At 38.4% G+C, this 26627-nt stretch overlaps 1 protein-coding gene across 2 annotated transcripts in view; it reads left to right on the top strand.

Annotated features, from left to right (window-relative positions):
- ZFAND3 (zinc finger AN1-type containing 3) overlaps positions 1–26627 on the top strand; it is a 143420-nt gene that overhangs the window by 104591 nt on the left and 12202 nt on the right. For both annotated transcript variants that reach the window (XM_082480879.1, XM_082480880.1), the window contains one exon: positions 16982–17152. In XM_082480879.1, the coding sequence (XP_082337005.1) occupies positions 16982–17152 (171 nt within the window). The remainder of the gene's footprint in view (positions 1–16981; positions 17153–26627) is intronic.

Raw genomic sequence — 26627 nt, 5'->3', positions numbered from 1 at the left:
TTTGCATTGAGACTAAATTTTAGCTGCTTTGTGTCCTTTTGATGACTTTATTTCTACATGGAGGATATAGATGGATAATCTCTCACAGAGTTAGTGTTAGTAGTGACATGGTAGGTCATTGCCAGGCTGAAGCTGCAGCTTCTACGGGCAGGTTTGTCACAAAGAATTGTGTGAGCGCTCATTCATGCAGGCAGTCAAGTTACCTGCACTGGCTCAGATCTTTTTCACACTTCAGTTTTGCGTGGATTAAGGAGAGCTCCTATGATCCTTTCCACCAGCACCACTGTTGGAAACCATAACCTCCTGTGGAGAGGCAGTGGCAGGCATCTAGGTAGTGGTAATGTTCTAGCAGTCTGTGTTTCCAAAATAATTTTTGCCTGTCTTTGCATTTATATACCAATTGAGCTGTATTGAGTGTGCAGAAAGGGAAGGTATTCCTGTTTGATTAAGGGCTCTTATTCTTTCAGGAGTTCAAGCTAAATTTCCTCTGAAGTCATTCTTCCAAAAAGTGTTTCAAGTTACTGTATGTTCAGCTGAACATATGTTATTCTGGCTATGCACGTTGTTAGCTTGCAGTGAATGTGTGATGATGCGAGTTGGCTTGGTCTGCAGCGAAGGAAGGTTCAAGAGAAGCTACGTTACCTTGCGCTTGGTGCAGCTGCAGACCTCTCAAGTAATGCATGATATAATCTGTGACAATGCTGTGAGTATTGCTTGCCAAAGAACTTTCAGAGTTTGGCACTGGAAGGTACTGGATCCAACTTCTCCAGAATAGGAAGGCTGGATTTTCTTTTCTATGTAGCCATGGAGGTATACCTAAACACGACGGAATGTTTGCCACTGTATCCCTTGCAAAATAATCTGCTTTGTTCATGGTGTTACTAAATTGTATTTTCTTTATACGTTAGCTGTTGTAATGTTTAACTCTGGTTTTCATTGCAGGGTAAATCAAAAGCTTTCTATGATGCTATAGATACCAAAAACTGAGCGTACAAATGAGTATTTTAAAAAGGGTGTTTGTGATTAGCAAAAAGGCAAGTAAGTCTGCCGTCTGAAGTGTCAAATGGCAACAGTAAAAGCTCCTTAGAATAAAGCAGACGAAGCTACTAGAGATGTTGAAAAATATTCGTTAAATGGTTGGCTAAGTTTGCTCAGTAGTTCTCTTATTTTTGGTTTATGCTAATGTTTGGTCCCTACATGCTTGTATGTTAATCGTTTGGTGTGTTTAGCAAGAAAATAAGGAGATCTTCTTAATTTGATGCCACAAGTTTCATCTCCAGTCAACTAAACCTAATGATTTTATATTACCTCAGTTTTCCCCAATGTTTTTTACATTATTTGTTCAGTGATCTGCATATTTTGTTTGTAGTCCCTTACGCTAATAAACCTGTTACCAGGAGTTACAGTTTTCTTCTCCAGAGCTTGAATTTTGAACAAGCTTTCTTTTTTAAAATAAATTACCACGTTTTCAAAGTCTGCATTAGGGAATCCAGATAAATACAGGAATTGACAAGAAAACATCGGCTACAAAATATTACCCAGAAACGGTGTGGCATCTCCAGGCAAAAGCAGCAGACTATGTAGGTGAATATTTCACACTATGTTTGCTTCAGCTTAGTCTCCCTTCCTGGGAAGCTATTTAACTGATACAAGCAGTATTTGTCAATACTACACATTGCGTATAAGCTTCTCTTCTGTAAGTATTCTGCATTTCTTCTGCTCTGAAGAGCTTTGAAGGAAGAGTGTTGTGGTGGAATTCATCTGTGTATTTTTTCCTCCCCTTCAAGCATAGTTTTTCCCTGAAGGCTGCCATGTATCAGCATTTGAGACAGAAAATTAGAAATTTGACCTACTTATGTTGTATGCAGGTTCCCATCAGGAGGATATTAAGGAAGACATAAACCTTTCATATTTTATTAGCATTAATGTAACCATTGAAGAAAGATCAAAACAATAAATCTGCCAAGGCACAGGAAAAGTTCTCTTACAAAAAAAAAAGGTTTTACCTCGTGCGCTTGTCAACTTGCATGCTGGAGGAGTTGTTCAGATAAAGAATTGTATTATGACACCGAATAGTGGGTTTTTTCCTCCTCTTCTTCACCAGAATCATCGCTGTGGTAAAAAGTATTTCTATTCCAAAGTGTGCCCATAGGACAAGGATTATAATGAAAAGAATGAATAAAGCCTTGCAATCATTAGTTTGGATGATGCCTCAAAGGTTTTTGAAAGCCAGTGGTCTGAAGATTTTGTAGGAAAAAGGATGGGACTGTGTGGCCTGGCGTGTAGCTTCTTACGTATTTTGATTTGTTTCTTAATGGTTAGGTGATGTTATGATTGATGGCAGCTACTTTGAGGCTTACTCTAGTCAGTAGGGCATCCAGATCCCGTTTATATTGGGTGCTCGTGTCATGTGAGTGCAGTATGAAGTGGCATATTACTCTTCTTTTTCTGCTCTGCAACTTAAAGATGATTTAATACGCAATTCTAAACAGACAGATTTTAAAACATTTTCAGGCAGCTTAAAGAAACCTGGAAAAAATTGGTGGAACTGTGAGTGCGCTCAGTTAATTTTTAATTGTGTGATAGAGAAGGTAGTAGAAACAGGCAGATAAAATGAAGTAATGATACAATCAATTCACACATTATATCCATAAAGTCAGTGAGTTTTAAAGTACTTTATTTCTCAGTAGCAGTTCATGAGAAACGTGCATCTTTAATATTTTTTTATAGTTGTATGTGCAGATAGCTCACATCTTATGAAGATATCTGTCCTAGATGGGTGTGGTAGCATTTATATTGTACAAGATTACGGTATCAGTCTCATTGCTCTATGCTTTCTCTAGTTTAAAATTTGAGTCTACAAGATGCAAATAATTATTTCACTGCTTGAGCAAAGCAGTTAAGCAGGTGTATGGTCCTTTTCGAATTTTCGGGTTTATTGATGTTCTTATACTAAGGCGTGTGCTTGATTGTAGCAGTGCCAGAAATCTAAACACTTTGAGGCTGAACCTGTACAATCAAGAGAGAGGACAGCATTTTAGGAGTTATAGAAAGGGCAGGTTGTGGAAATAGAAGTATATAAATTTTCAGCCAGAGCCAAAACCAAAAATCCTTGCTCTTCTAGGATCATTTTTTTATCAATCTTTGTGTTGAGTAAGGACAAAAAGACCTGGTGCACCACTAATTAGGTTTTATTTTTTTTAATTGTTCTAAAGTGTTAATCTCCTGAGCAAAAAAAAAAATACAAAAGATTATTGAATGGGGTTTATAATATTAAGACTTCTTTGAGGTATTTTTTTCATTGGTGTTCCAAGGGACTTTTAAGGTGTTCTTTAGTGTTTGACTTCTGGAGGGCATTGTGTTAGAAATCCAACCTTCTTGGAGCTCTCTCACCGACAGGAAGGTGATGATAGAACAGCCTTTGAGCAGCATAATAAATCAGCCAGCCCTGGCAATAATAGTGCCCATTAGGGACGCGCTTCTTTCCTTCCCCCCTCCCTGCTCAGTTTCCAGCTGTACTAATAGAACAGCGCATCAAGCAAGGCTGTAAATAAAAGTTATAACCTAATAGGCGGGCGCTGAAGTGGAACGGACAGGAGCTGAGGCATGGAGGCCTTATTACTGCTCATCAGCAATTATAAACAGGATAAAGTGTCTGGGACTTGCACTGATGCAGCAAGAGCTAATAGAGGCCGGGAGATGACACTGTACCATGATCAGATGATGTATGTTGATGGGTTTTTACTATCTCATCTTATTGCCTATTTCTGTGATGTGTTGTATTATCTGTTCTGTGCTCCCATATCTATCTGGATGGACAGATTGGTTTCCTCTCCTGCTCAAAGGAGCTTGAGCACATACACTCAGGCTTGCTTTTTCGCACATATATTGCATTAGTTGCCACTACTGGTTATCCAGGAGCCTTCTCAAAGTGTTATGATTATTGTAGATTAAAATCCTCCTAATGGTAAGGATCATAATGGTCATATTTATAAACAAACTCAAGGACTTGCTGCAATTCTAGGATCTATTTTCGCTACCACCATGTGCAACTTTGCCAAATCACCCTCATTCATTAAAAACAGTTAATATGGTTACCTGAACTATCTTTTACACTAAATGCATCCCATGCATTTTAGACTAAATGTTTTATAACCGGTGCAGTTGGAGAATCCAAAGAGATGAGTTTGGGCTCAATATATCAAAAAGTTTGTTACAGCTATAGCTGTGATGATCCTTGCCTCTGAGTTATAAAAAGTTCAGCTGTTCCTAGGAAGGTTTTTAAGAGCTTGTTAGCACACAGTAATTGGTAATATTCACAAAAAAGTCTTTCTTGATCTTTTATCTATCACAGTCTAGCACATTTCTGTGCTAGACATCTAAATCATCTCTTTACTAAACCATAGTGAAAAAAAGCCTTGAAATTTAGCCTGTACTTGCTTTAATCTAAAGAGAAGTTTTGCAAGCATCTTCATAGTTCATACATTAATCACTCACGCTGTTTACTACTGAAGAGAATTTTTTTCCAAGTAGTGGAAAAAATATAACATTCAGAAATGAAAAGGTGTGCAGCAGCATGACAGCATGTGAAAACAGTGTCTATTCAATACAGCCGGGATAAAATAAATAGATTATTTTTCTGTCATCTTATGATACAGGAATACTTACATCTGCCTGTGTTAAAGTACACTAAACTGAGATGAATGAAAACTCATCCTTTTCAGAGTCGGTGTTTCTTTGAAATTCACTTTCACACTTATTGGTTCCCAGGTGTTCCTTTCCTTTGCGTCGTTCATAAAGTGAGGAAGCTAAGTAGTCGAAGTGACCAAAGGGACAAAAATATAATGCGACTGTGGAAACCCTATTTCACGTGCTGTATAGGTGAATTAGAAATATTACAGACAATGTTTTGAAAATGTTTATAAAATGTGCTAGTAATTCCTATTTAGGAATAACTCCTTTTTCTAGTTAATCTGTTGAAGCCATTCACTAAAGGATTGCTGGCCTTAAGAAATAAAACCAAATTACTGTTATGAAATAGGATAAGTAGATGAATATGATAATTTACATGCTTACTAATGTTTCCCATTTTATAACGTTGCATTCTCCAAAATTGTACTAACTCAGGTTCATTCTCTTAAGAGCATGCAAGGCAGTTGTATATGATCTCCATGTTACTAATGCGTCCTTTCTACAGACAACAGGAAGACCTCAGAAACAGAGGATCGCTGCTTTCCCATTGTGTGACTTAACAGTGTATCTCGGCAGTTAGCTACCTTGTGCAGAAAGTGGGATTTGGTGTGTGCTAGTGTGGGTGGCAGAAATATGTACCGATTTATGTAGATCTTGGCTATGCCAGGGGTGCATAGGTTATGAGAAACGTGCTTTTCCTCCCTTGTGAGGAGGAAAAAAACCACCAATACAAAGGAATTAAAAAACAATCATCAAAATGTATATGTGGGTGGGAATCTCCTGGCCTGTATAACCTCCCAGCAGGTGCTGAGACACACTCCCCTGTGTACCTCACAATACTCCCACTATCTGAGATCAGTACCACTTGTCAGTTTGTTCAGACTCTAAGTTTTCAAGTCCGGCATCCTAGTAGAGAATGTCCTCCAGGTACTTAAAACTGTTACTCCTGCTGCCTTTATCCTCTTAAATCACCAAATTAATAATTTTTTATCCTTTGTGATGTTTGGATATGCCCTTGAACCTTCCTTTTTCATTCTTACTTCACCAAATAACCCATTTAAGACTTTTCTTGATTACTTCAGAGCCTGTTCCTCAGCTTTCACTTGTCTTTATCTCTTTTTCTTGCTCTTGATTCAAATTTTTCATCTGTCTTCATTTCCGTATCCTGAATCCTGTTATGAAAAAGACCACATTCGAAGTAGAACAACTTTGAGGAAAAAGTGCTTAAGTCAGGAGGACAGGATGATCTCTTGAGAGGCGTTCACATTGAATTGTCAGCCAGTAGGAAAACTATTTCGAATGTCAAATTAAAGGTAGCACCAGGTGATAGGAGAACAGTAAACACAGTCTCTGGATTAGCTGTGTTAGGAAAAGTATAGTCAGCAGATCAAGGGAAGGGTTTTTTCTCCTCTAGTTGGCACTGGAACAGGTACCCACAGAGGCTGTGAAATCTTAGTCCTTGAAAATTTTTGAACGTGGGCTGGACCAGGCTCTGAGCACAATGATCCAGCTTTGATGTTTACTCTGCATCAAGCAGGAGGCTGGACTGGGTGACCCCCAGAAATTCCTTCCAACCTAATTTTTTCAGTGACACTAACAAAAACCAAATATGATCTCGGTGATTAAAGGTATTTAGTCTCACCTCAGTAGCATTCATAGCACTTAATGAGAGCTGAGGCGGGTAGGCTTCAGAAGTACAGGTGAATGTTTAGTGCCTCAGGCATTGCAGAGAAGAGCCAGGAGCGAGACGCTTGGGGAGGTGGGAGATTTGGGATGGTCAGTGCAAAGCAAAGAGCCTAGGAGGAATGTTCCTTGCAGCAGGGTTCTCGGTGGCCATGAGTGGGATAAGCCAAGTGTGCTTTGGTAAGATACTCTCCTGTCCTGAAAAAGTGTGTGCTGCTGCTGCCCTTATCACTGTCTCACCACTTTTTCTCTATGGTCTGCTAGGTGGTTTTCAGTATGGTTGTTGAAACTCTTGCCAAATACAAAATTGTATGTTTTTAAGTTCACTGTCTTTTAAAATACAGGTATGAACACATCTTAATATTAGTCTTACAGAATTATGACAGAGGATTTGTCCTCGGATGTGTTCAAACAGAAAAGTAAATATTTTATTCTTTATGTATATTTTGAGTAAAATGAAACAATTTAACCTTCAATATTTTTTGGTGGTTTCATGCGATGATTAATTTTCTGAACTATTGGGATCTCTGTGATCAGTTAGCAGACCTTTGACAGTAAATAACATAGCTATTGGAGAATATGCATCTATTAAGCTTACTTGGCTTTATGCTCCCACTAGCTGACATATATTTAAAAACACATAGCCACTTACTTGCTTTTTAATCTTTTTTTTTAAATGTCTTAAATTAAAATGCATGTAACATGCAGGGAGCTAATCCACAATCCTGTTACTGCTGTACTTCCATACGTGAGGGCAGTGCCCCAAAGGTTTCATCTGACTCTCGGAGAAGGCCTCTATTCTGACTAATGATTTCAGTGAGCATCAGACAGCTTTTTAAGTACAAGTTTTCACTATTTTCTATTTAGAAATTAATTTCACAAGGACATTAAAAAATACATTGAAGTTATTTTAGAGTCTCTTGGAAGTATGCTTAAGTCCATTGAGCATACACAGGGGAAATTTCTTACCTTTCTACAAAGTGAGGGTTTTATAAATATTTCGATGTTCACTGAATTGTCATGCAAACAAGGTATCTCTCGTTCCTATTTCAACTCCAAATTATTTTCCATTATGTAAACTTCAGGGAATAACTAATGAGACCAACGTCTTGGTTGAAAAAGAGCTAGATGTAACATACAAGACAGCGCATGCACTGTTGCATCCTCTGAGTTTCATTGATCTGTTCTACCTCTCCCTCTGGTTTTTAGTTCAAGTTAGTGTAGGTGCTTCCCAAATATCTCCTTTCAAAACAGTAAGAACTGCCCAGGAAACCAGCCTGACTTCTAATGTGTTGTAGACAGCAATGAAGTGTACAGATATTGTCTTCTATGCCAGGGTCAGTTGTTTTTTCCCCACAAAGATTGCTAGAAAAAGTAACACAAAATATAAACTGATTTTTAAGCTTTATTTAAAATAACTGAATCAAAACCACGTGGGTTTTGAAGATAGATTAGCTATGCATTTCAGAACCTACTCCTAATGCGTTCAGTAAAATTTTTATCAAAAGACAAGAGCTCTTAGTTTTTTCCTTAACATTAATCAGTTATAGTCCTTGGAATTATAGTCTCTCACTGCAAGATTTCTGTTGCTAATGGCATCACTGAGGTTCTACAATTAATGACAAACAAGTTTTTTGAAAGATAAATATTGCAAATATATATATATATATTTTTCACTGCTAGCAGGCGAAAGAGTTCTTTACAATTCCTCTTCTCAATCTGTGTCTTAGCCTTGGAAAACCCTCATTATGCCAACGGGGGGAAGGGTGCACTTAGAAAAACTCAGTGTATGAATGAAAAATAACAGAGCAAGTAGTTTCTATATAGAACTGGTTTTAGGCTATTAGTTTGAAGAATTACCTTCCTGAATACTGTATACCATCTGATTGATGAGGACATAGCTGGAGTATACTACTAGGATTTTGAAGCAGAGCAGCATCGCTTATTTATGCACTCTTGAGCTGACTAGCAAATAATGCAATATTTATAGCATTATCTATTCTTGTTAATCCAATATTAGAGAATTTCACAAAGCATAAGAGGGTTCTCATTAAAGTCAGCAAAACCAAAACTACAATATTGCTGAATGCTTTTGAATTTCCCATTTTATCAGAACCAGTGTAAGTGTATTTGCATGTGTTTGCACATACATATTCATATATGTAAATATATGTATTTGACTACTAGTAAGTAGTTTTCAGGTGCTGTGGAATGGCCAGGATGTTCATGACTTCCTTCATAACTTTTTCATCCTGTATATTGCTGTGTTACAGCTTTTTTTCTTCCTTCTTGTGTTTTCATTTAGCTATATGTATTTGTGCATTATTCCTTCATTTTAATAATCCTGTTCTGATTATTTAGGCCACTTATGATATCATTTTTTCTCCAACTTTAACTGTCACCAGAATCTGCCCCATCCATCTCCTGACCCTAACTCTACGCTGCTAAAATACGTAATTTAAAAATGAGAAAATAAGTTCAAATTAATACCTGTACACTTTTTTTTTTAAATAGTGAGCTTAGTGTTGTGGCCTTTTCTCTCTTCTGGCCTTTTCAAGGTTTGTTCTTTACAGTAGTCTGAATATATGAGGGGCTTGAGATGCTGTTTGTCAGCTACTGATAAAAAAAAAAAAAAACAAAAACAAAAAAACCCAAAACAAACAAAAAAACACAACTTCCCTTAACATCCTTAGAATAGTGTGAAGCTTCTACACTGCATAAATTGCACCCAGTAATCGAGGCAATGGGAATTCGGTCTCATGCCTGCACACACTAGCAGTCGCTATCTGTGTCATGATTTTGCTGTCAGCAACTGTTTTTAAACACGTTCCTCAGCTGTTTACCCTTGTAGCACGAGCTGGGCAGTGAGCACCAGGCTGAGTGCTCAGCAGGACTGTCCCACCAGTTCTCTCTTCACAAACTCATCTCGTGTTGTGGGCTCCAGAGGTTTACAGGCTTTGCTCTTGTGATTCAGGAAAGGAATTGGACAGTAAATTATCCATGGCCCAGCAATGTGCCCTTGTTGCCAAAAAGGCCAATGGAATCCTGGGCTGCATAGGGAAGAGTGTGGCCAGTAGGTCGAGGGAGGTCATTCTCCCCCTCTACTCGGCACTGGTGAGGCCACAACTGGAATACTGTGTCCAGTTTTGGGCTCCCCAGTTGAAGAGGGACAGGGAACTGCTGGAGCGAGTCCAGCGAAGGGCAACTAAGATGATTAAGGGATTGGAGCATCTCCCTTATGAGGAAAGGCTGAGAGAGCTGGGACTCTTTAGCCTGGAGAAGAGAAGGCTGAGGGGAGACCTTATTATGGTGTACAAGTATCTAAAGGGTGGGTTGAAGGAGGATGGAGCCAGGCTCTTTTCAATGGTTCCCAGTGACAGGACGAGGGGCAATGGGCACAAGTTAGAACACAGGAAGTTCCGTTCAAATACACGGAAAAACTTCTTTACGGTGAGGGTGACGGAGCACTGGCACAGGCTGCCCAGGGAGGTTGTGGAGTCCCCTTCTCTGGAGATTTTCAAGCCCCGCCTGGATGCATTCCTGAGTAATGTGCTCTGGGCAATCCTGCTTTAGCAGGGGAGTTGGACTAGATGGTCTCTAGAGGTCCCTTCCAACTCTGAAAATTCCATGGTTCCGTGAATCCCATTCACCTAGACTTCTAAATAAACAAGGTCCTTCTTTCAGTCAGCAGCAATACCATTGGCCATTGCCTTAGAAAGTGTTTCAACTAATTGAAGTGCCCTAAGTTAATCCATCAAAGGAACTCTACAGTTACAGGTGCCTGAATACATTTAAGTATGTACTTGTTTGAGTCAATTTGGTGTATAAGTAAAAATGTTTCAGAAATAAATTAGCACTTCCATTAACTAAAAACATGCTGACATCAGAGAGTGTAGGGGGAGTAATGCAAGAATTTAACTGTAAAACAGATGTAGTGCTGGAGTGTAAATATGAGATGAAAACTAATTAGATTTTCCCTTAATTTAGCAATTATTAAATTTATTGATAAAAAAGGATAATAAGCATTTTCACACTTTCTCTAATTATAACTTGGGCTACTACATGCATTTTAGCTATGTAGTTCACTATTTGTCATACAATTTTCAACTTGCATCTCATTCATCTGGGTTACTGGCACTAGATTAGTCTCTTCTGCTTCATTAGAGATGGTAGTTAATAGCCTCCTTAAGGTACACTGCAGTACGCTATACTTCCTTTTCGATGGATGGTAGTACCAACTGTACAGGCGTGGAGGAAAACAAAAATCATGAGAGGAAAGAATTAGTATATAATTTTTGGGTTTGGTTTTTTTCCCCCCATGAATCTTAGAATTACAGAGTAGCTGAGGGTAGAAGGTGCCCTGGAGACTGTCTGGTCCAACCTTCTTGCTGAGAAGCAGGGTCACCTAGACCAGGCTGGGGGCTATGTCCAGTCAGGTTTTGAGAACTTCTGAGGATGAAGCCTCCACAACCCCCCTGGGCAACCTGTGCAAGTGTTGGGTCTCCCCTACAGTAAAAAAGTGTTTTCTTATGTGTAAGTGGGATGTTACTAAAATTATATGGTTATGTATGGTTATGCTCCCACATTTTTCTGTTTTCATGAAATCGTATGCCAGCAGTAATATATGCATTAATACTCATTCATACACCCATATATATATATATATAATTTTAACTAGAGTGTTGTTTATTTTTGAAGAGTGTTGTTTATTTTTGAAGAGTGTTGTTTATTTTTGAAGTTTGGTGATAAGAAACACAAATTAGGTAGATGCATGTAAACCACTGGGGGTGAGGGACAAACACCTAGTTTGCTAAGGAAATAAGGCCCCCATAGTTTGTCTCACAATAACTTCTGAATCACTTGGATTATTTTAATCGAATCTCACAAAGTTATCAAGGTCTTGAACACACTAATCTCACATGCAGGTTTTATGAAAACGGGCAGCTTAATACTTACACTTACAAGTGTGACATGACGCAAATCAGTGTCCCTGCTTGAAGTACCCTGTAGCTGTGGCTGCCAGCCCCTCCGCATCCCGCCAGGTTCCTGACTGGTGGCCAGGGGACCCACCTTGCCTTGCCTGCGTTTCAGGTTGTCTGGATTCAAGTCAGCTGGAGCCCCTAAGCTGCATTCGTTGCGTTAGCTCAGCCACAACCCTATGCTATTATGCAGCGTATTTGCTTAAGTATAGCACTGTATTTGTGCGCTGTAAGATATGCTGTCAGTTAGCCATGTACACAAGTTTTGTGATGCTCTGGAGTTTTTTAGTGTTCGTTTAAAAAAAACCAACAACACTTTAAGTCACTGTCTGTAACATAAGCCTTTTTCTTAATCTCTGTTGCGAAGGGGGAGGGTGAATTTTGCTGGCAGAGTTTGAAGCCCATCAGTAATGTTTTGCATTTAGAATGTCTTGCAGCAGCTCTTTCCTTTATGTATCTCAAACAGCTAGGCAAAAAGTTGTTGGGCTTTTTGTTGTTTGGCTGGTTCTTTTTACTCATTAGGGCTGGAAAAAACTACTGTTGAATGGTTTTGGTAATTGATGAGGAGTAATAGCTTCTGTAATGCAACTTCTTGGGGTTATTTATAGTCTCCAGAGTGATTTCACAGGGAGCCTCCTGAGGCAAAGAAGCAGCTGACGAGACTTGAGTTCTGTAGGGACTATTCCTATGCAGTCTCCCTACTTCACCTTGTATAGGTACAATGAGTTTTAGTGCAATTGCTTTTAAAGTCTATGGAAGGGGGGAAAAAAAAATAAATCAGTGAATTGGTGGTGCGAAGGGCACTGCAGTGATATTAGAAAACAGATTGTGTGGTTAAATGTTACCAAAGGGTTTATGTAGGAATTTTTAAGACATCTGTCTGTAGTGTTTTAAGAAAAATTGAGGTGAATTCACAAAAGAAATTAGTTTCTTATGAGCATGTGTGCTTCTGAAGAGGTGTGTGCTTAGATTTCTGATAGAGCTCTGAGATGCAATCTTGACTGCATGAGGGGATGAGTTGTTCATCTCAATGTAAGTATCAGAGTTGCAAAGTTACTGTTTCCACAGCATTGTACAGCAACATGGAGGAACTGAGGTGGTCACGGTTGTCGAACTTTGCTCATAAGATGTTAATTTTTAATTTCTGTCTCTTCATTAATAGTCAACAAGCAAATGGGGTTTGGAACAACTGTGTTAATTTAGGTTCATTTGAAGTAGAGGAGCTGATTTTAAATGATGATTCTGGTAAATGTGATAGGAAAGATTTGTAAAGAGGCAGTTTCCTGTAGATGAAATTTCTAATGCATAGTCAACATGCCAGGGAATTAAGTAATCCCTCATCTAAAAATGGAATAATGAAGGGGGAAAAAAAAACCCGAAACTAGAAACTGGCAACAAGTTACTGCTCAAACCTTAGTTAATCCCTGTTATGTAGTTATTGTCTGTGACCATGCAAGTTTCTTCATGGACAGAGGTTTTAGCAGCTCCAGCTCCTTTTAAAATAGTTTCAGAGGAGATGGCAGTAATGTTTGAGGGTTCATTAATTATTGCTCTCTTACTGGTGTTTGCACAGGCAGCTGAGATCGTAAATGTCAGTATGTCAGTCTGTCAGTGTGATGGGTTCTTTATGAAAAGACAAAAAAAAAAAAAAGAGTGCCTCAAATGCTGTCATCAAACCAGAGATTAAAAAGATTCATCTCATTCATGAAGCGAGCAGCAGCAGAGGAGGGCTCCTCTTTCTCTTACTGCTCTCGCATCTCTTCCTCCCTTCCTCCTTCCCTGTTACATTTTCTCAGCCCATGTCTCTGCTGGGCTTAGAGCTTCCCACCTTCTCCCCAAAATGTCATGGAAGGCCATCATGATTGTTAGTGAAGCCATTTGCATGCAGCCTGCAAACTCCTCCAAGGCAGGAGAGTAAGAAAGTAGGATTCAGCTCTGACAGTCGTAACACCATTTAGTTGGAAAACTTTGAGGGGAGAACATGAGTAATGAAGACAACAACAGTGACAGTAAGGAACAAATGTGAGTTTCTCTCCAAGACATAACTTTTAAAACCACTAGTCTGCTTGTTGTTTCCAGTCAAGCCTTCAGTTTCAGTCTGACTCAGCTGAATTACTTTGTTCTCTCATTTCAAATGGGAGTTTGATAGAGTTAGAAGAATCTCTGTCATCAGATACAGATTAGAAGATTCCTTATTTCTTAACCGTGAATTAAAATTGCGATGGGACAGTGTCAGTGGCAGTTCCGGTGCTGAGCAATTTCTTTGTGAAATTTTGGGGATGTCTCATCGCTATTGTTTTTCTTCATTTTTACAGAAAAGTTTTATGATTTTTGTTATTTTCTCTCTTTTTTTTTTTTTTTCTCTCAGACTGAGTACTTGGTTAGGTGTAATGCTAAAACGCTAGTTGAGTGTGGAAACTATTTCTTAAAAGCAAGCAAGAAGTAATTCCTCTTGCACAAATCATCCTTCTAAAGAAAGCCACTGTCAGTCACAGGCTGAAAGAATCCTGTTCTCTGTAGCCATTTTTGATATTTAATAGTTCACACTGAGAATTTACTCTTAGTTGCAGCCCTTTACCCTGTTTGTAGGGTGTTTTTTTTTTTCTGAAATCCAGGTAGTAAAGCTATGCATGACAATTTCCTTTTGGTATCAGATCTCCAAAGTTTAATGTTGTAAGATTCCAGGTGCTGGAAGATTTATTTTGCATCCGATATTGCTTGTGTCAGTATTGTGAAAGGTGAGGTGATCTGGAAGAAATGCATGCAGGACTGAATCTAAAAGTTCTGATCTCTTATCTGTGCTTTCTCCTCACTCCTTGTACTTGCCCGTAAGAAGACATAAGCATGCGTGCTGTTGGTCCATTTTGTAATGAGTATGAGTTTGTGCTCGCGTGTTCAAGGCGCTGTGCAGTCAGGGATCAGGTAGCTGGTACTGTCCCTGAGAGTCAGGCTAAGTTTACCTCAGTGTTAAACACAATTTAATTGATAGCAAAATGATAGGAGTTTTAAAAAATCAGATATCTAAATTTTCTTTTCTACCATATTAATCCTCTCATGTTAATATTCAATTAGTCATCATCAATTAACAGGAAATGTATAATTAAATATTTTAATTATAGGACTACTAGCCTGGCTTACGGTAGCTGTTTTTCTCATTAAGGCACACGGCTTCATTAACTGATCAGACACTGGTTGACTCATACACATGAATCCCTTATTTGGACTTTATAATAAGCAGACCACTATGGTTTCCATCGGCTTAATTCAGAATGCCAGATTCGCTTCTGAGAAGTACCAGAATGGTTTATGTTTCCAGAAGCAAAGATGTGCGAGAGGTAGCTATTTCAAAATAGCAGTGTGTCTTTCCCTGAATAATGAATAAACAAATTGTGTATTTCCCCATCTTTGGCAACAAGGTGGGCTGGAACGGATTTCTACTGAACCCTGAGTCAGGCGGGCTGCAATACCCCAGCCACGTGTTGAAGGGTGCGCCCTACTACATTCAAGGCTACCCTGCTCTTCTGGGCGCTCTGAGAACAAGCGTCTGTGTGACAGGACTGTTGCCTCGGAGTATGAGTTGGGATCTCTGCAGTCTGGTCGGGGGATCTTCCTCTTGGATCATCTTCTGCAGAGATTTAATTTAAGACAGGACTAGTTCTTCCGTAACTGTATTAATTCATTATGCTCTATTTTCTCTTCCTTGCCAAGGCTCCTGCACAGCCAGGCATGCAGAAGTGGAGCACGTTACATTGAAGCCTAGTAGATGCATTTTGTAAGGTCTAAATTGTAATCTATGACATTGATCAAAAATAAGGCTGTATTGAGACACACATCAGATAAAGTTATTGCAGCTTAATAAAAACTTATCACCTGTATACTGTGCAGAAAGCAGCTCACTTTTCTATGAAACGTGAGATGCAGGGACGCTTATTGAAAAAACAGACCCATTTTCAGCCTGTCTTAAAAGCAGTATGACAGAATTAAAGTAAACCCAAGTGAGGTAAGTTGTATATTCATAATGGCTGTAATATTGGAGTCCAACAACTGAAAAACACTGTGAGACAAGGTCTGAAACGTAGGTATGAAAAGTGGGTTAGTTTATATTGCATGTGAGGAACCAGGGAAAGTTAATAGAACATACCCCGGAGGGAGAGGCTAGCAGGTATTCCTGGTCTGACTTGATTAGCTATTTGCTCAAGGAAAGTCATGATGTTGAGAAGCAGTGGATCATCTAAAATCATTGAAATAACAAGGATATGGACAGTGGTTTAGCCATGGCAGTTATCTTTTCCTGGCTAATCCAGGACAGCTAACACAAAGTCACATGTTTTCCATAAGCACAGGACACCGCGCAATGGAAACTTAAAATAACGGTAAAAACATGTTCAATAGGCTACCGTCCTGCCAAAAAGTTGTCGTTATCTTGTTATTTGTTAGATTAATGTTCTTTCAAAATGGATTTAACTGAACTAATGCTTTTGTTTCTTGATCACCATCTTGCACTAGAGCGCTGACTGACTGCAGTAATGGCTTCCAGCAGTTGATCTCCTTGCAACACAAACAGCTTAATTTAATGCAGTTTTGATTAAATTTATTTGCAGCTTCTATTAAAAAGAAACACAGAACTGATTCTGCTATGCACAGGTTTGGGAAGGGAAAATGTCTTTTCAAGTCAGCTTGCAGAGCGGCAAATTTGCTGAAATCCACTGTCTCTGACATGCCACAAAAAAAAAGCTAGGGCATCCCACGTTCCCGTCAGTAATGTGCATTTCATGTGCTACTCTAGAGCCCTGGTCAACATAGTCTCCACTGTAAAAGAAAAGAAGGAAAGAAAGAAAGAAAAGGAAAAAAAAAAAAAAAAGGCACGACGCTACCTGAAGGAATACTGTCCTTTACCTTCTCAAGGTTTTCCACACACTGTTTTCTTATAAGCTGAAATTTATGAAGTTATTAATGCAAATAGCATTCTGACTAATTCTTTAAAAATGGCTGAGAACTTTGAATTTATAGCATGAATGTACAGATTGGGCTTATTTTATTTGGATTTGTATTGTTGGTACATACTAATTTACATTTAAATTGTTGTCCATGTGGAAAGAGAGGGAAGCACAGTATGGTGCTTTCATGTACCGCCTTCAGTCAGAAGAGATACAGTTTACATGCTGTGCCTTAAAAATCTCCCTTCTGCCCAGGGACAAAATAGGTCGAACCCGCGTTCAGTTGTTTTTCATCAGTAGCCTACTTCAGTTAGTTTGTGCAGGGAGAACGAAGAAGGCGCATAGGAGAAACTAATGAGATGGCAGATGAAGCCTGGAATTGTTTAGGATGGTGTGTACTCTATAAGTATCTCTATATAACCCAGCCATGGCTGGAAGGAAGGTAATCAGTTCATTTTCTATTCAGTACTGCCAGCAGGAGGGGTTCTTACAGGGAAGAAAGATAATTTGTCCCTTACTTGATGCTCACTTTGATTGTTAAGAAAATGTGTATATGCAATAGAATGGGAAGTATCACGCTGCTTGGTGGTGGCCCCAGCTGAAAGCAATATACCTTCAAGCTGCCCAAAGGGATGCCTCAGCATGGAAGTTCTAATATTTTTCCTAAAATATTTGTTGTGAATACAACAGATTCACAGTCGGAGAGTGAGGCTTCTCCTGTGAAACGGCCACGGCTACTGGATGACAGTAATGACAGGCCTGAAGAAACCAGTCGATCCAAACAGAAGAGTAGACGCCGATGCTTCCAGTGCCAAACAAAACTGGAGCTAGTACAGCAGGAACTGGGATCATGTCGCTGTGGTGAGTACTGTTTGTCAGTGGCGTCCGGCTTTCTAATGCAACTGTGCTCAGATCTGTATCAGAGGTGGAAATACAGAGAACACTTGCATTTTTTTATTTTTCAAAGATACTTTAAACAGAAGCTCTTGCTTCCACTGGTAGCAAGAAGTTATAATTAGTTCCTGTCTAATTTCCCCTTTAAAAGTTCGGCCTTGATGTACTGCCTTGTCTCAAGAGATCTCAGATGTTAATGACTTTAGCTTCAGAAGTCCCTGTAAGGCGGGAGAGAGTCATAGTCACTTGACAGGAGAAGAAACACAAAGCACATCAGTAAATATGCAAAGATGACAAGGTTCTTACAGAGCTTAAAGGAAGATAGATCAGCATCTACATTCCACATCTTATATTATCATTAGCTAAAACAAAAAAAGACCTCTAACTGAAAATATTTTCATTCTCAGAGTTACTTGGGGGGGGGGGGGGCAGGGGGAAGACTTTTTCACCATACACTTAAAATCATCCAACCTGGCTTTTCCAAAGTTGATGACACGGTGACACTGTTCATCTAATGGAATTGAGGATGATAATCTAATGCAGACAGCTTATTTGGGGTTTCGTCCTACATGCAAATAATCTTTCTGAAACAATAATTAATGTGACTAGATTCCACAGGAGGTGCTCTCTCCTTCACGGAACGATTGTGTTCATAACTGGTTTCAATGTGCTCATCAGACCCAGTGATAATGCATATTGTAGTTTTACCTGCTAATTATTTTTTTCATGTAATCATGTATTGAAAGCTTACACTTGTGCTCTCTGACTGTGCTTGTATTGATACATTTGGAGAAGTTTGTTTAGTTAATTCACTGTGTCTCACCAGGGGGATAATTTCCAAAGGATTTGGAAATAGACGATAGGTGTAATTCATGTTGCACCTGTGAAACGTAGAACATTGTATAAAATGTTTTCTGGATAGAAGGCAGCAGTCCTTCTGAGCAGCAGTGGGGAGAGAAAGGATTGGCTAAGCTAGTTACAAAGACCCAGTTAATGAATTCTATATTGAATACCTAATATCAGGTGAAGAGAAGCAATAGAAAGCTGCAAAGATTCCAAGTTATCCTTTGTCTTTTTCTTCAGCATCTGTCTGTCTTCAACCTTTAGAGATTACTCTTGTGTTTGCTTTTTTGGACATGAGACAGGCTTTGTTTCAGATATTGGAACATTGCAGAACTAACATACGTTATCTGTGAAGCCAACAGACATGAAGTCAAAAGCTGTAATGTTGAAGTTCTTGTTATGGAAATCATGTGTCTGGATACTTTGAAGTATCCAGTAAGATTTTTATCAAACTGAAGAAATTTGGCACTGTCAATGACGTGGTTTGGTATGGCTCTTTCTGCTCAGCATGGTAGAAGCAGGAGTTTCTGCTCTTGGTCCGCTGTTGTCGAATATCAAATGAGGCTGCTCATATATCATGTCGAATATCAAGTGAGGCTGCTCGCAGGTACTTGACTAAAATAGAAGAAAACTCCCTACTATTGGGAGCAAGAGAGTTTTACAAGTTTGGGGGGAATTGGAGAAAAGATGACTTAGCGATTCTACGCAGTTGCAGCTATGTAAGAGCAATGAAGTTGAAAGCAACTTTTTAAAAGTCCTTCCACTGATTAGTAATTTTTTAAAATATAAAAATAAGACCTGCCTTTTTTCATAAACTGGATGACAAATACATCTAGTTCGTTCCTCTCAAGTTTTCTTGAAGTAGTTCCATAATTCAATGTTGTTGCAACATAAATGTTGTTTTCTTTGTTTCCACTGGATATATATAGCTTTATGGGAATACTTCTGTTAAAGTCCATAAAATGTATTAGTAAAACATGAATATGAAAGAAAAAATTCTGAGTTCCTCAGCAATAAGTGAGAAAATGGAAAATCTGCATTCCTAAATTACATATTACATCCTATATATTTTAAAGAATGTATAATAAGCACTTATATTCCACATATTTAGTGAGAGAAGTGGGAGGCAGGAGTCTATTTCCATGTTTACAACAGGGCTGAAAAAGCTGGAGATCTTTGGTTTATTTGTGCAGCTATAATGTTTCATTAATGCTGTTTTCAGTACATGTGTTACCTATAATGAAATGCTCTCATGTTATGTGAAAGTAGGCATACCCTGCACTACTCACTTTTAATACCAAGCAAACAAACCCCTACCACTGAGCAACGCAGGTCATCCCTGCGTCACGTCACCTAAACTGCTCTACCAATGCTCATCAGTATGTAGCTTTTGTCATTTGTAAAGAAGCTGCCTTAAAACCATTCTCACTAACTTTGCCCTAAAATTGGATTGCTTTAGGTCATGAATGACAAGCCAGGTCAACAACCTTGGGGAGGGGGGCGGTGGGAAATGGCACGTAATAAAGACATTCAGATTTTCATTCATTTAAAAAGTTTTCTGAATCCATACATGATCAGGTTATCCTTTTTTGTCATACTGCAAAGCATAGGTAATGATGCATGTTTAACTGGAAGTGTTACAAATATAATCAACTGGTGTAAAATAAGCATGTATATTCTTCAAAAGTAATGGTCAAGGTAGAACACTGTTTGACCTTGAATTTGGACCACTGCTATTAAATTCTTGGCATCTTAATCCTTAACTGAAGCAATGGGAAAAAATGTGGAAAAAACCTTACCTGTAAACATTAAAAGAAATTTTGGTACTCAGAATCGATAAAAAGGCAGACATGATCTTTAGAAGGATAACTCTGTGTGGTTGCTTGGATGTAAGGAAAAAGGATTAACCACATAAATATGATGTTGTTCCAAAGCTGTGTCTTAAACACTGTTGTTAAAATCCAAATTAACTCTTTAAGACACCACAGAACAGTAATTTTATTATTTGCTGTTACACATCTTCTTGTCCTAATGTTAAAAATACTGGAAATCACCTCCTTTTTTTGTTGATGTGTTCTGATGACTCTTCCAGTGAGACATAGTGGAAAGAAAAATCTATACATACTGGACAATGTTTTAATATAGACATACCTAGAGATATTAATGTAGCATAACTGGGACTTGTCCAACAGAGCACAGCCTTTCTAAAAGAGGACAGAGTGAGTGGGCTGCTTCTTTACACCGAAGGCTTTACATCAAATTCGGAGATCTTTGGGTGACTGCTGTATTGGCTCTACTGTCTCCTGTAAGACCTGTCCAGAGAGAGGTGATGCCGCTGAGCTCATTCCCTTGACACTGCATGGAGTTTTAGACATATTTGACAGTGCTGCAGGGCTTTGCCATGAAGAAAAACAGTTCATTACCGAGAAGGCAGTTCCAGTGAGGGTTCTTCAAGTTCAAACGCAACACTTTTCAGCTGTAGAAAGATTATTTTTTTTAATTTTCATACACACATACATGCATACTCTCACGATCTTTTTTCATTCTGCTTCCGCTCAGTACAAGTTATTAACTGCTGACAAGAAATTCGCATCTCTTAAATAATGCTTAAGAGCCATTGCTATATAAATTGAATGTGTTATGAATTGTGATGGGCCTTTTTGTAGTGTTCTGTGCCTGGAGCAGGAAGAACAGAGGATGTCATTTTCATTAATTTCTAATGAGGTGCCAATTAAAGGCAAGGAAGGAACTCAGAAGGGAAGAGTCACAGCGCTCCCCTGAATCCTGTACCCTGGGGCTGTCAAACGAGCATGCTGCCAAGCCTTCTCTGAAAGTTCCAGTAAATTACAAACTCATCCAGAGCACGCACAGACAAATTCGGCTTCCCTTTGATCTTCAAAAGAGCAATTTGTAAGATGAGTTCTGAGGCTTTTCACACGGCAAACTGGGAGAAGTGATAGGAATTGTTAATTGCTGATGCACTTTGCAAGCTTTAGTGAGAAAGGGAAATTTTAAAATGAATTCTCATTTTGTGCCTCTCTGACTGGATAACCTTTAAATCAACACTACTGGAACAAAACCGGCTTCCTGTGAAACGTTTCTAGATGACGGTTACACTAGGCATGTTTTCCAGGCAGCGATGTTCTTTAGCTTTGGGTGGGCCTTTCAATAGTTTAGTGTCTTATGATGGATAACGACTGTATTGAAATAATGTATTAAATAAATAATACTAGATTTAGTAGGCACTTATATCATCAAGGAATTACAGGAATCATATTCTTCAAGTTAAATTCCATTACAGCATTTCTGCTGGAAGTGTAAGCAGTCCAAAATCAATCACCTGTGATCCTTGATCTGAAAATTAAGTTGTCAGTTCAGTGATGTGATAAGCAGGTGGTTACCACAGACTTGCTTTAAAACTAGGGGCAGCGAATTTGTGAGTGAAAGTAGCTATATAACACAGAGTTCTGGAAATGTATTTTAGAAAAACACAGGTTGATTATTTGCAACTTACACTAAATTTATGGACCTTGTCTCAATTACTTGACTAGATGTACAGTGCTACTAAATAAAGTTGTGTATGGTTTTTTTTAAAAGATACTGAGCTGTAAACTTCTAAGACATAGATAACGGGCCCTGGAAGTAAGCCTATCTTTAGCTTCCAGTAGCAGTGCCTTAGAGGGATGTTGCTGATTTGTTTGTGTGCTTCTCAGATAGGAATCTCAAGTTTTTTGTGTTCTTTGGCCAGAGTAGATGCTTAATAGGATGGAAGATGCCAAAACCTTCCAGTTCGATTAGAAAAATAACCGCTCAGTTGTGGTGCAATCTGATCAAACAGTTGTTAGCAGTATTTCTTGCCTGTGTGGACAGGAAAGATTTTCTTGGAGTTTTCCTGGCTTAGGTTGTGTCGTAACAAGTTATCATTTCCCAGAATGTGGACAGACTGGTACAGTTAGGTATTCAGTGCTGCTCTTGATCTAGACTTTGCAGTAGCTACTAACCTCAGGCACGGGTGAAGGCACAACGTGTTGTTTTGCAACTTTTATTTGCGAGATGTTGGCAAGTATTGATGTTTGTCTATTTCTTGATTTGAAGTGATGCACGTTCACAAGCAGCCTCTACAGCGGTAACACTTTGAGTCAGGAAACGAGAATCTTAACTTGCCGGTTAGCCAGTGCTGCCTCGCTGTGCTGCACGTGTGGAGTGAGGGCATAGCAGGTTGTTGCAGCACACCATAGACTGCTCCTTTACGAGCACATGACTTTCCTTCCGAATTAGTTAGGGACTTTATGATAGAAGTTTATGCACGTAGATTGCTGTCCACTGTTCATTGTGATTGAGATGTAACTACAAAAGCGTGTCTCGAGAGAGTAGACACGGATTTTAGTCTTTGCCAGTATACAGTGTGTCTCGGAGGTGGTGCTGAATGTGACTTTAATGCAAACTGGATAAATGCTGTGTTAAATTGTTATTAGAAACTGGTGAAATGCCTCTCAAGATGTGATCAAAGTCGGTAAGATTGTCTTGATGTAGCTGCTTGCTACAACTTAGCAACACAGAAAATCAACATGTCTGAATAGTTGATAACGCAGTTTGTACCCAACTACTTTGTGGCTTGTTTCTCGTAAGGTTAATGCATAAAAACACTTAAGATTCTGCATTCTTTGCTTAGATTACAGGAGGGGACAGGAAGAATGGAAAATAAAGAGGCCATAATAGTACAAGATGTACATGTTGCTTAGTACACTTGGCTCAGATGACAAATTCATTCATATAGGTAAACAAAAGAAAGATAAAGGAGAAGCTGAACTGTGAAAGAGTATAAAATAGGGAGGTAAAGCAACAAACTAAGTATTTGAGAAACCTTAAGATTACTTGCCTAGAGGGGGAAAAAAACACGTAAATGAATGTTTAACTGCATTGATTGAAAACAAACAGAAAAAATAGGGGCAATGGGACAGGCAATTATAAATGTCTATTAAGTAGATTAAAGGAATCATTGACAGAAACAAAGGTACTCTGGTTGATTATTAAAATAAGAAAAAAACTTACTTAAGACAGCTTATCAAAAAAAGCCTGTCCAAATAATGCATGTGAAGTCTTCATATCAATTTCTATACAGGTATCAGGGCGCCACATTCCTTTTATCTGAACAGTGATCACGAGGGAAGTTACTCATGGGAACAAAATTACAAATTTAAGAAGTAATTTGAAAAAAGTAGCTCAAAGGAAAGCTCATAAGGAAATAAACCCATGGGGAACACATTTATCTTGCACTAGAACAAGGTTAAAAACAAACTAAAAAAAACCCCAAATTATATCTGTTACATCCTAAACCGTCTCCTGACTTTAGTCTGGTGCATTCTGAAGATAATGTGGTGCTTGCCAAATTATAATAAATAATAAAATGATAAATAATTAAATATTAACAAAGGAAAGGACTTTGAAACATTAATGAGTAAATGAATATTAAAGGAGATCCAACCATCATGAGAAAGCATTACAAACAAGTTGTAAAAAATCTGTAGTCTTGGCAGGGGCAGGAACAAAACTTTCTTAAAATATTTGGCAAACATACCTTCTAAACCGTTTCAGAGACTTGTCTCATATATATATGCATATATAAGCATAGTAACATACCATACACACAAATACATAAGCATAGTTAATGAGTATAAAAAAGAGAGGTCTGGTATGTTACTATGCTTATTTTTCCACACCCTTGTTTTTAATTTAGTTCTGTATAAATCTGTAATAACCTGGTGGAATTCTTTCCTTGGCATTATTTAAAATTGTCTGTTGCATTATGTCTGTTTTGGTTTTCTACTAAGCAGAGGGGTAAGAGGAAGAACAGACTCGTACTGAGCATTTCTGTTAGCCATCAGAAACAAAATGTGTCCACACAGAAGAGACTGTACCTTTTTTACAGATACTGTGGCAGCAAGTCTCACTGTGATTCAGTAATAAAACAGGTGGAATAAAAACAGCTGCACATTCTTAACTTATATAACAGAGCTGCTCGTTCATAAACACAGGAGATGAGGCACTTGTTTGGATTGTGCCAGAATAAATTTGGAATGATTTGATTTACTCAGTTAATTTAGAAATTATCTTCAAAAGGACAGGAAGAAAGAAACAAACTTGAATAGATAAGCAAAAAAAACCCAAAAAGCTCTGACAAGTTTTTCATCTTTGTACAAAAGTAGTCCAACATGGATTGAAACTGATGTTTCTCTTAAAACTTGGTAAAATATTAAATCATGGTTCCATTTCTATGGAACCTTTTTCTGTGGAGAAGAATTTGTAATGGCAGTGGTAAATTCACTTTCTGGATGGATAAGGTTTATCTGGTACCAACCAAAATGGCTTCAGGACATGATTATGTATTGGCATAACAGAAGTACTTTCATTGATTAAAATTAAATAGGCACACTGCTTCTAGAGATTGAGTCAACCAGTTCAATAAGAAGCACTAAAGGAAAAATAAATCTTAATAGTAACTGGTTACATACTATAGTTTTGGCACGACTTCCTGCCAGGCCTTAATATGTGCCATACTCGGATGTCTTCTGTTGAGTTTTCTCCTAAGCGAGCTGCCCCCAGTACAGTACTTTTGCCTCAGCCATTCCAGTAATGCCTAGCATCTTCGTTTACATCACTGCAAGTATTTAAAAAAAAAAAAAAACAACAAAAAAAACCCAAAGAAAAACTATTGAAGTTTGAATTCAAACTCAAATACTAGATATTGACCAGTTAAAAGCAGTTAACTAATTGGTGTACCAGGGGTTCCAAGGACAGGACCCAGAAAAACGCTTTAGAAAAGCTGTCCAAAGCTTTAAAAGTGTAAATGGAGTTCACAGTCTGCTTATAATTAGGAATCATGAAATACAGTTTGAAAAGGCGTTAGTATATTCCCCCAGCTTGTTCAACTAATGTGGGTTTCTTACAGCGTGTGCTGATTTTGATTTCTTCCACCACGCTAAAGTTCTGCAAGAGGCAACTCTTGATTTAGTAATGTATACTGAGCCTGTTAGTTTCCTTCCTTAGTCCCAATCAATACATGTAACCGAAATGGGTCAGTCTGTCTGTTAAGCCCTCGAGTTCTCCTTAAATAAAACAAGGTAGCATGTTCCTTTTCGAAACAAAAAAAAAGAGGTTTTATTTTGAGACTACTGAAGTGGTAAGTCCTTCAGTATACAGCCTTCAGGTGGTTTTCACATGGAAACTACAGTATGAGGAAAAATAAGCATTTTATTGGTGTGCCACATTAGGTCTCTTCTTTCATACATACCTCTACTGTGGTTACAGAAGAAAGAAGCATATGCGCGAAGTAAAAGATTATGCAATTTTTAATTGTCTTGTACCCACAAGAGACACATGGCCTAGTGAACTTGAACATAAAAATCTAGCTGAGACTACCTTATTTCTAATTCCAGCTCTTTCAGTACCTTTAGGGAAGTAATTTGTTTAGTCTTTGAGTCATTTTTTTCTTACCAGAAAAAGGAAGATAATAGCCACCTACCTGCCAGATATTAAAGGAAACATTTTTGAAGGTTAAAGTGCTCTATCCTTTCTAATCAAAATTCTTTCTTTACAGTGTTCTTATTTATCCAGAGTCTCACAGGACACGTTATAGCTTCACCAGGACTGTGCACTTAGGAAACTTCTGCTGGTTGGCAGGAGGCTGCTGCAGTCTGTCCTCAAAAGGAAAGATGCTGCCTAGAAGGCATCCCCCTCAAAATTAATTCGAATTAAACATATTTGTCCATATGTTAACAAATAGCTACCTAAGTACTGATTTTAGTAATGCGCTTGATATTTGAAGTAAACACAGAAGGCCCAAAAATATGCTATAATCATCTGACAAATCCTGAAGGAACGTTACCAGCTAGTTCAACTGACCATGAAGTAAGGCTCAGGTAGGGAGGAATGATGCCCAGTGAATATTCTTGGGGAAAGTCTAAATTCTTCATAGGAAGAAGCGGGGAAAAAATATCACACCAATTGTTGCAACAGAACTCGGAGGAGAAAAAGGATATTAAAAGGAATTGTCAAAATTTGCCTTGAAAAGTCAGGATTCTTTCCAGGAACTAGAGGTTTTTTTTCCCTACAAACTAAATAAATATAATGTTACCTAGAGGAAAATGCCACCTACAGTCTCAAATTCCATATCTAAGGTATAAGAAAGCATTAAAGCTAGGTACTGGGACTTGAGACTACCTGGTGTTCTGCTAGCGTGCTCCACTAGGTTGCTGTGGGCCTTGTAAGGAAATGGCGTAAAGATCAGTGTGCATCAGTTTTCACAAAAGTTGGAAGAATAATATTAGTCTGTGTCAGGGGTTTTTGATATTAAGTATTTCTGGCCTTGGAGGAAAGTTTCAAGAGCTGAAAAAAAAATGTATATTCTAATCATTAAGGTATAGTATTTTCTTCAGTAGGTTTTTTTAAGTAGTACATTTATTTTACTGTATCTTTATATGTATTGAAATGAAAGTGTTTACCTACAGAGGTGTTCACAGCTGTTAAATGTTCCTGAGTTTGCTGAAAGGTGCTCAAATCTCTGCATAAGTGGTGTACAGGGGGTCCTGCCATATTCTGA

Source organism: Vanellus vanellus (genome assembly GCF_965231255.1).
Source record: "Vanellus vanellus genome assembly, chromosome: 3".
Classification (NCBI taxonomy): Eukaryota; Metazoa; Chordata; class Aves; order Charadriiformes; family Charadriidae; genus Vanellus; species Vanellus vanellus.
Note: the sequence above shows the minus strand (reverse complement) of the source record. Positions and strands in the feature narration are given on the sequence as shown.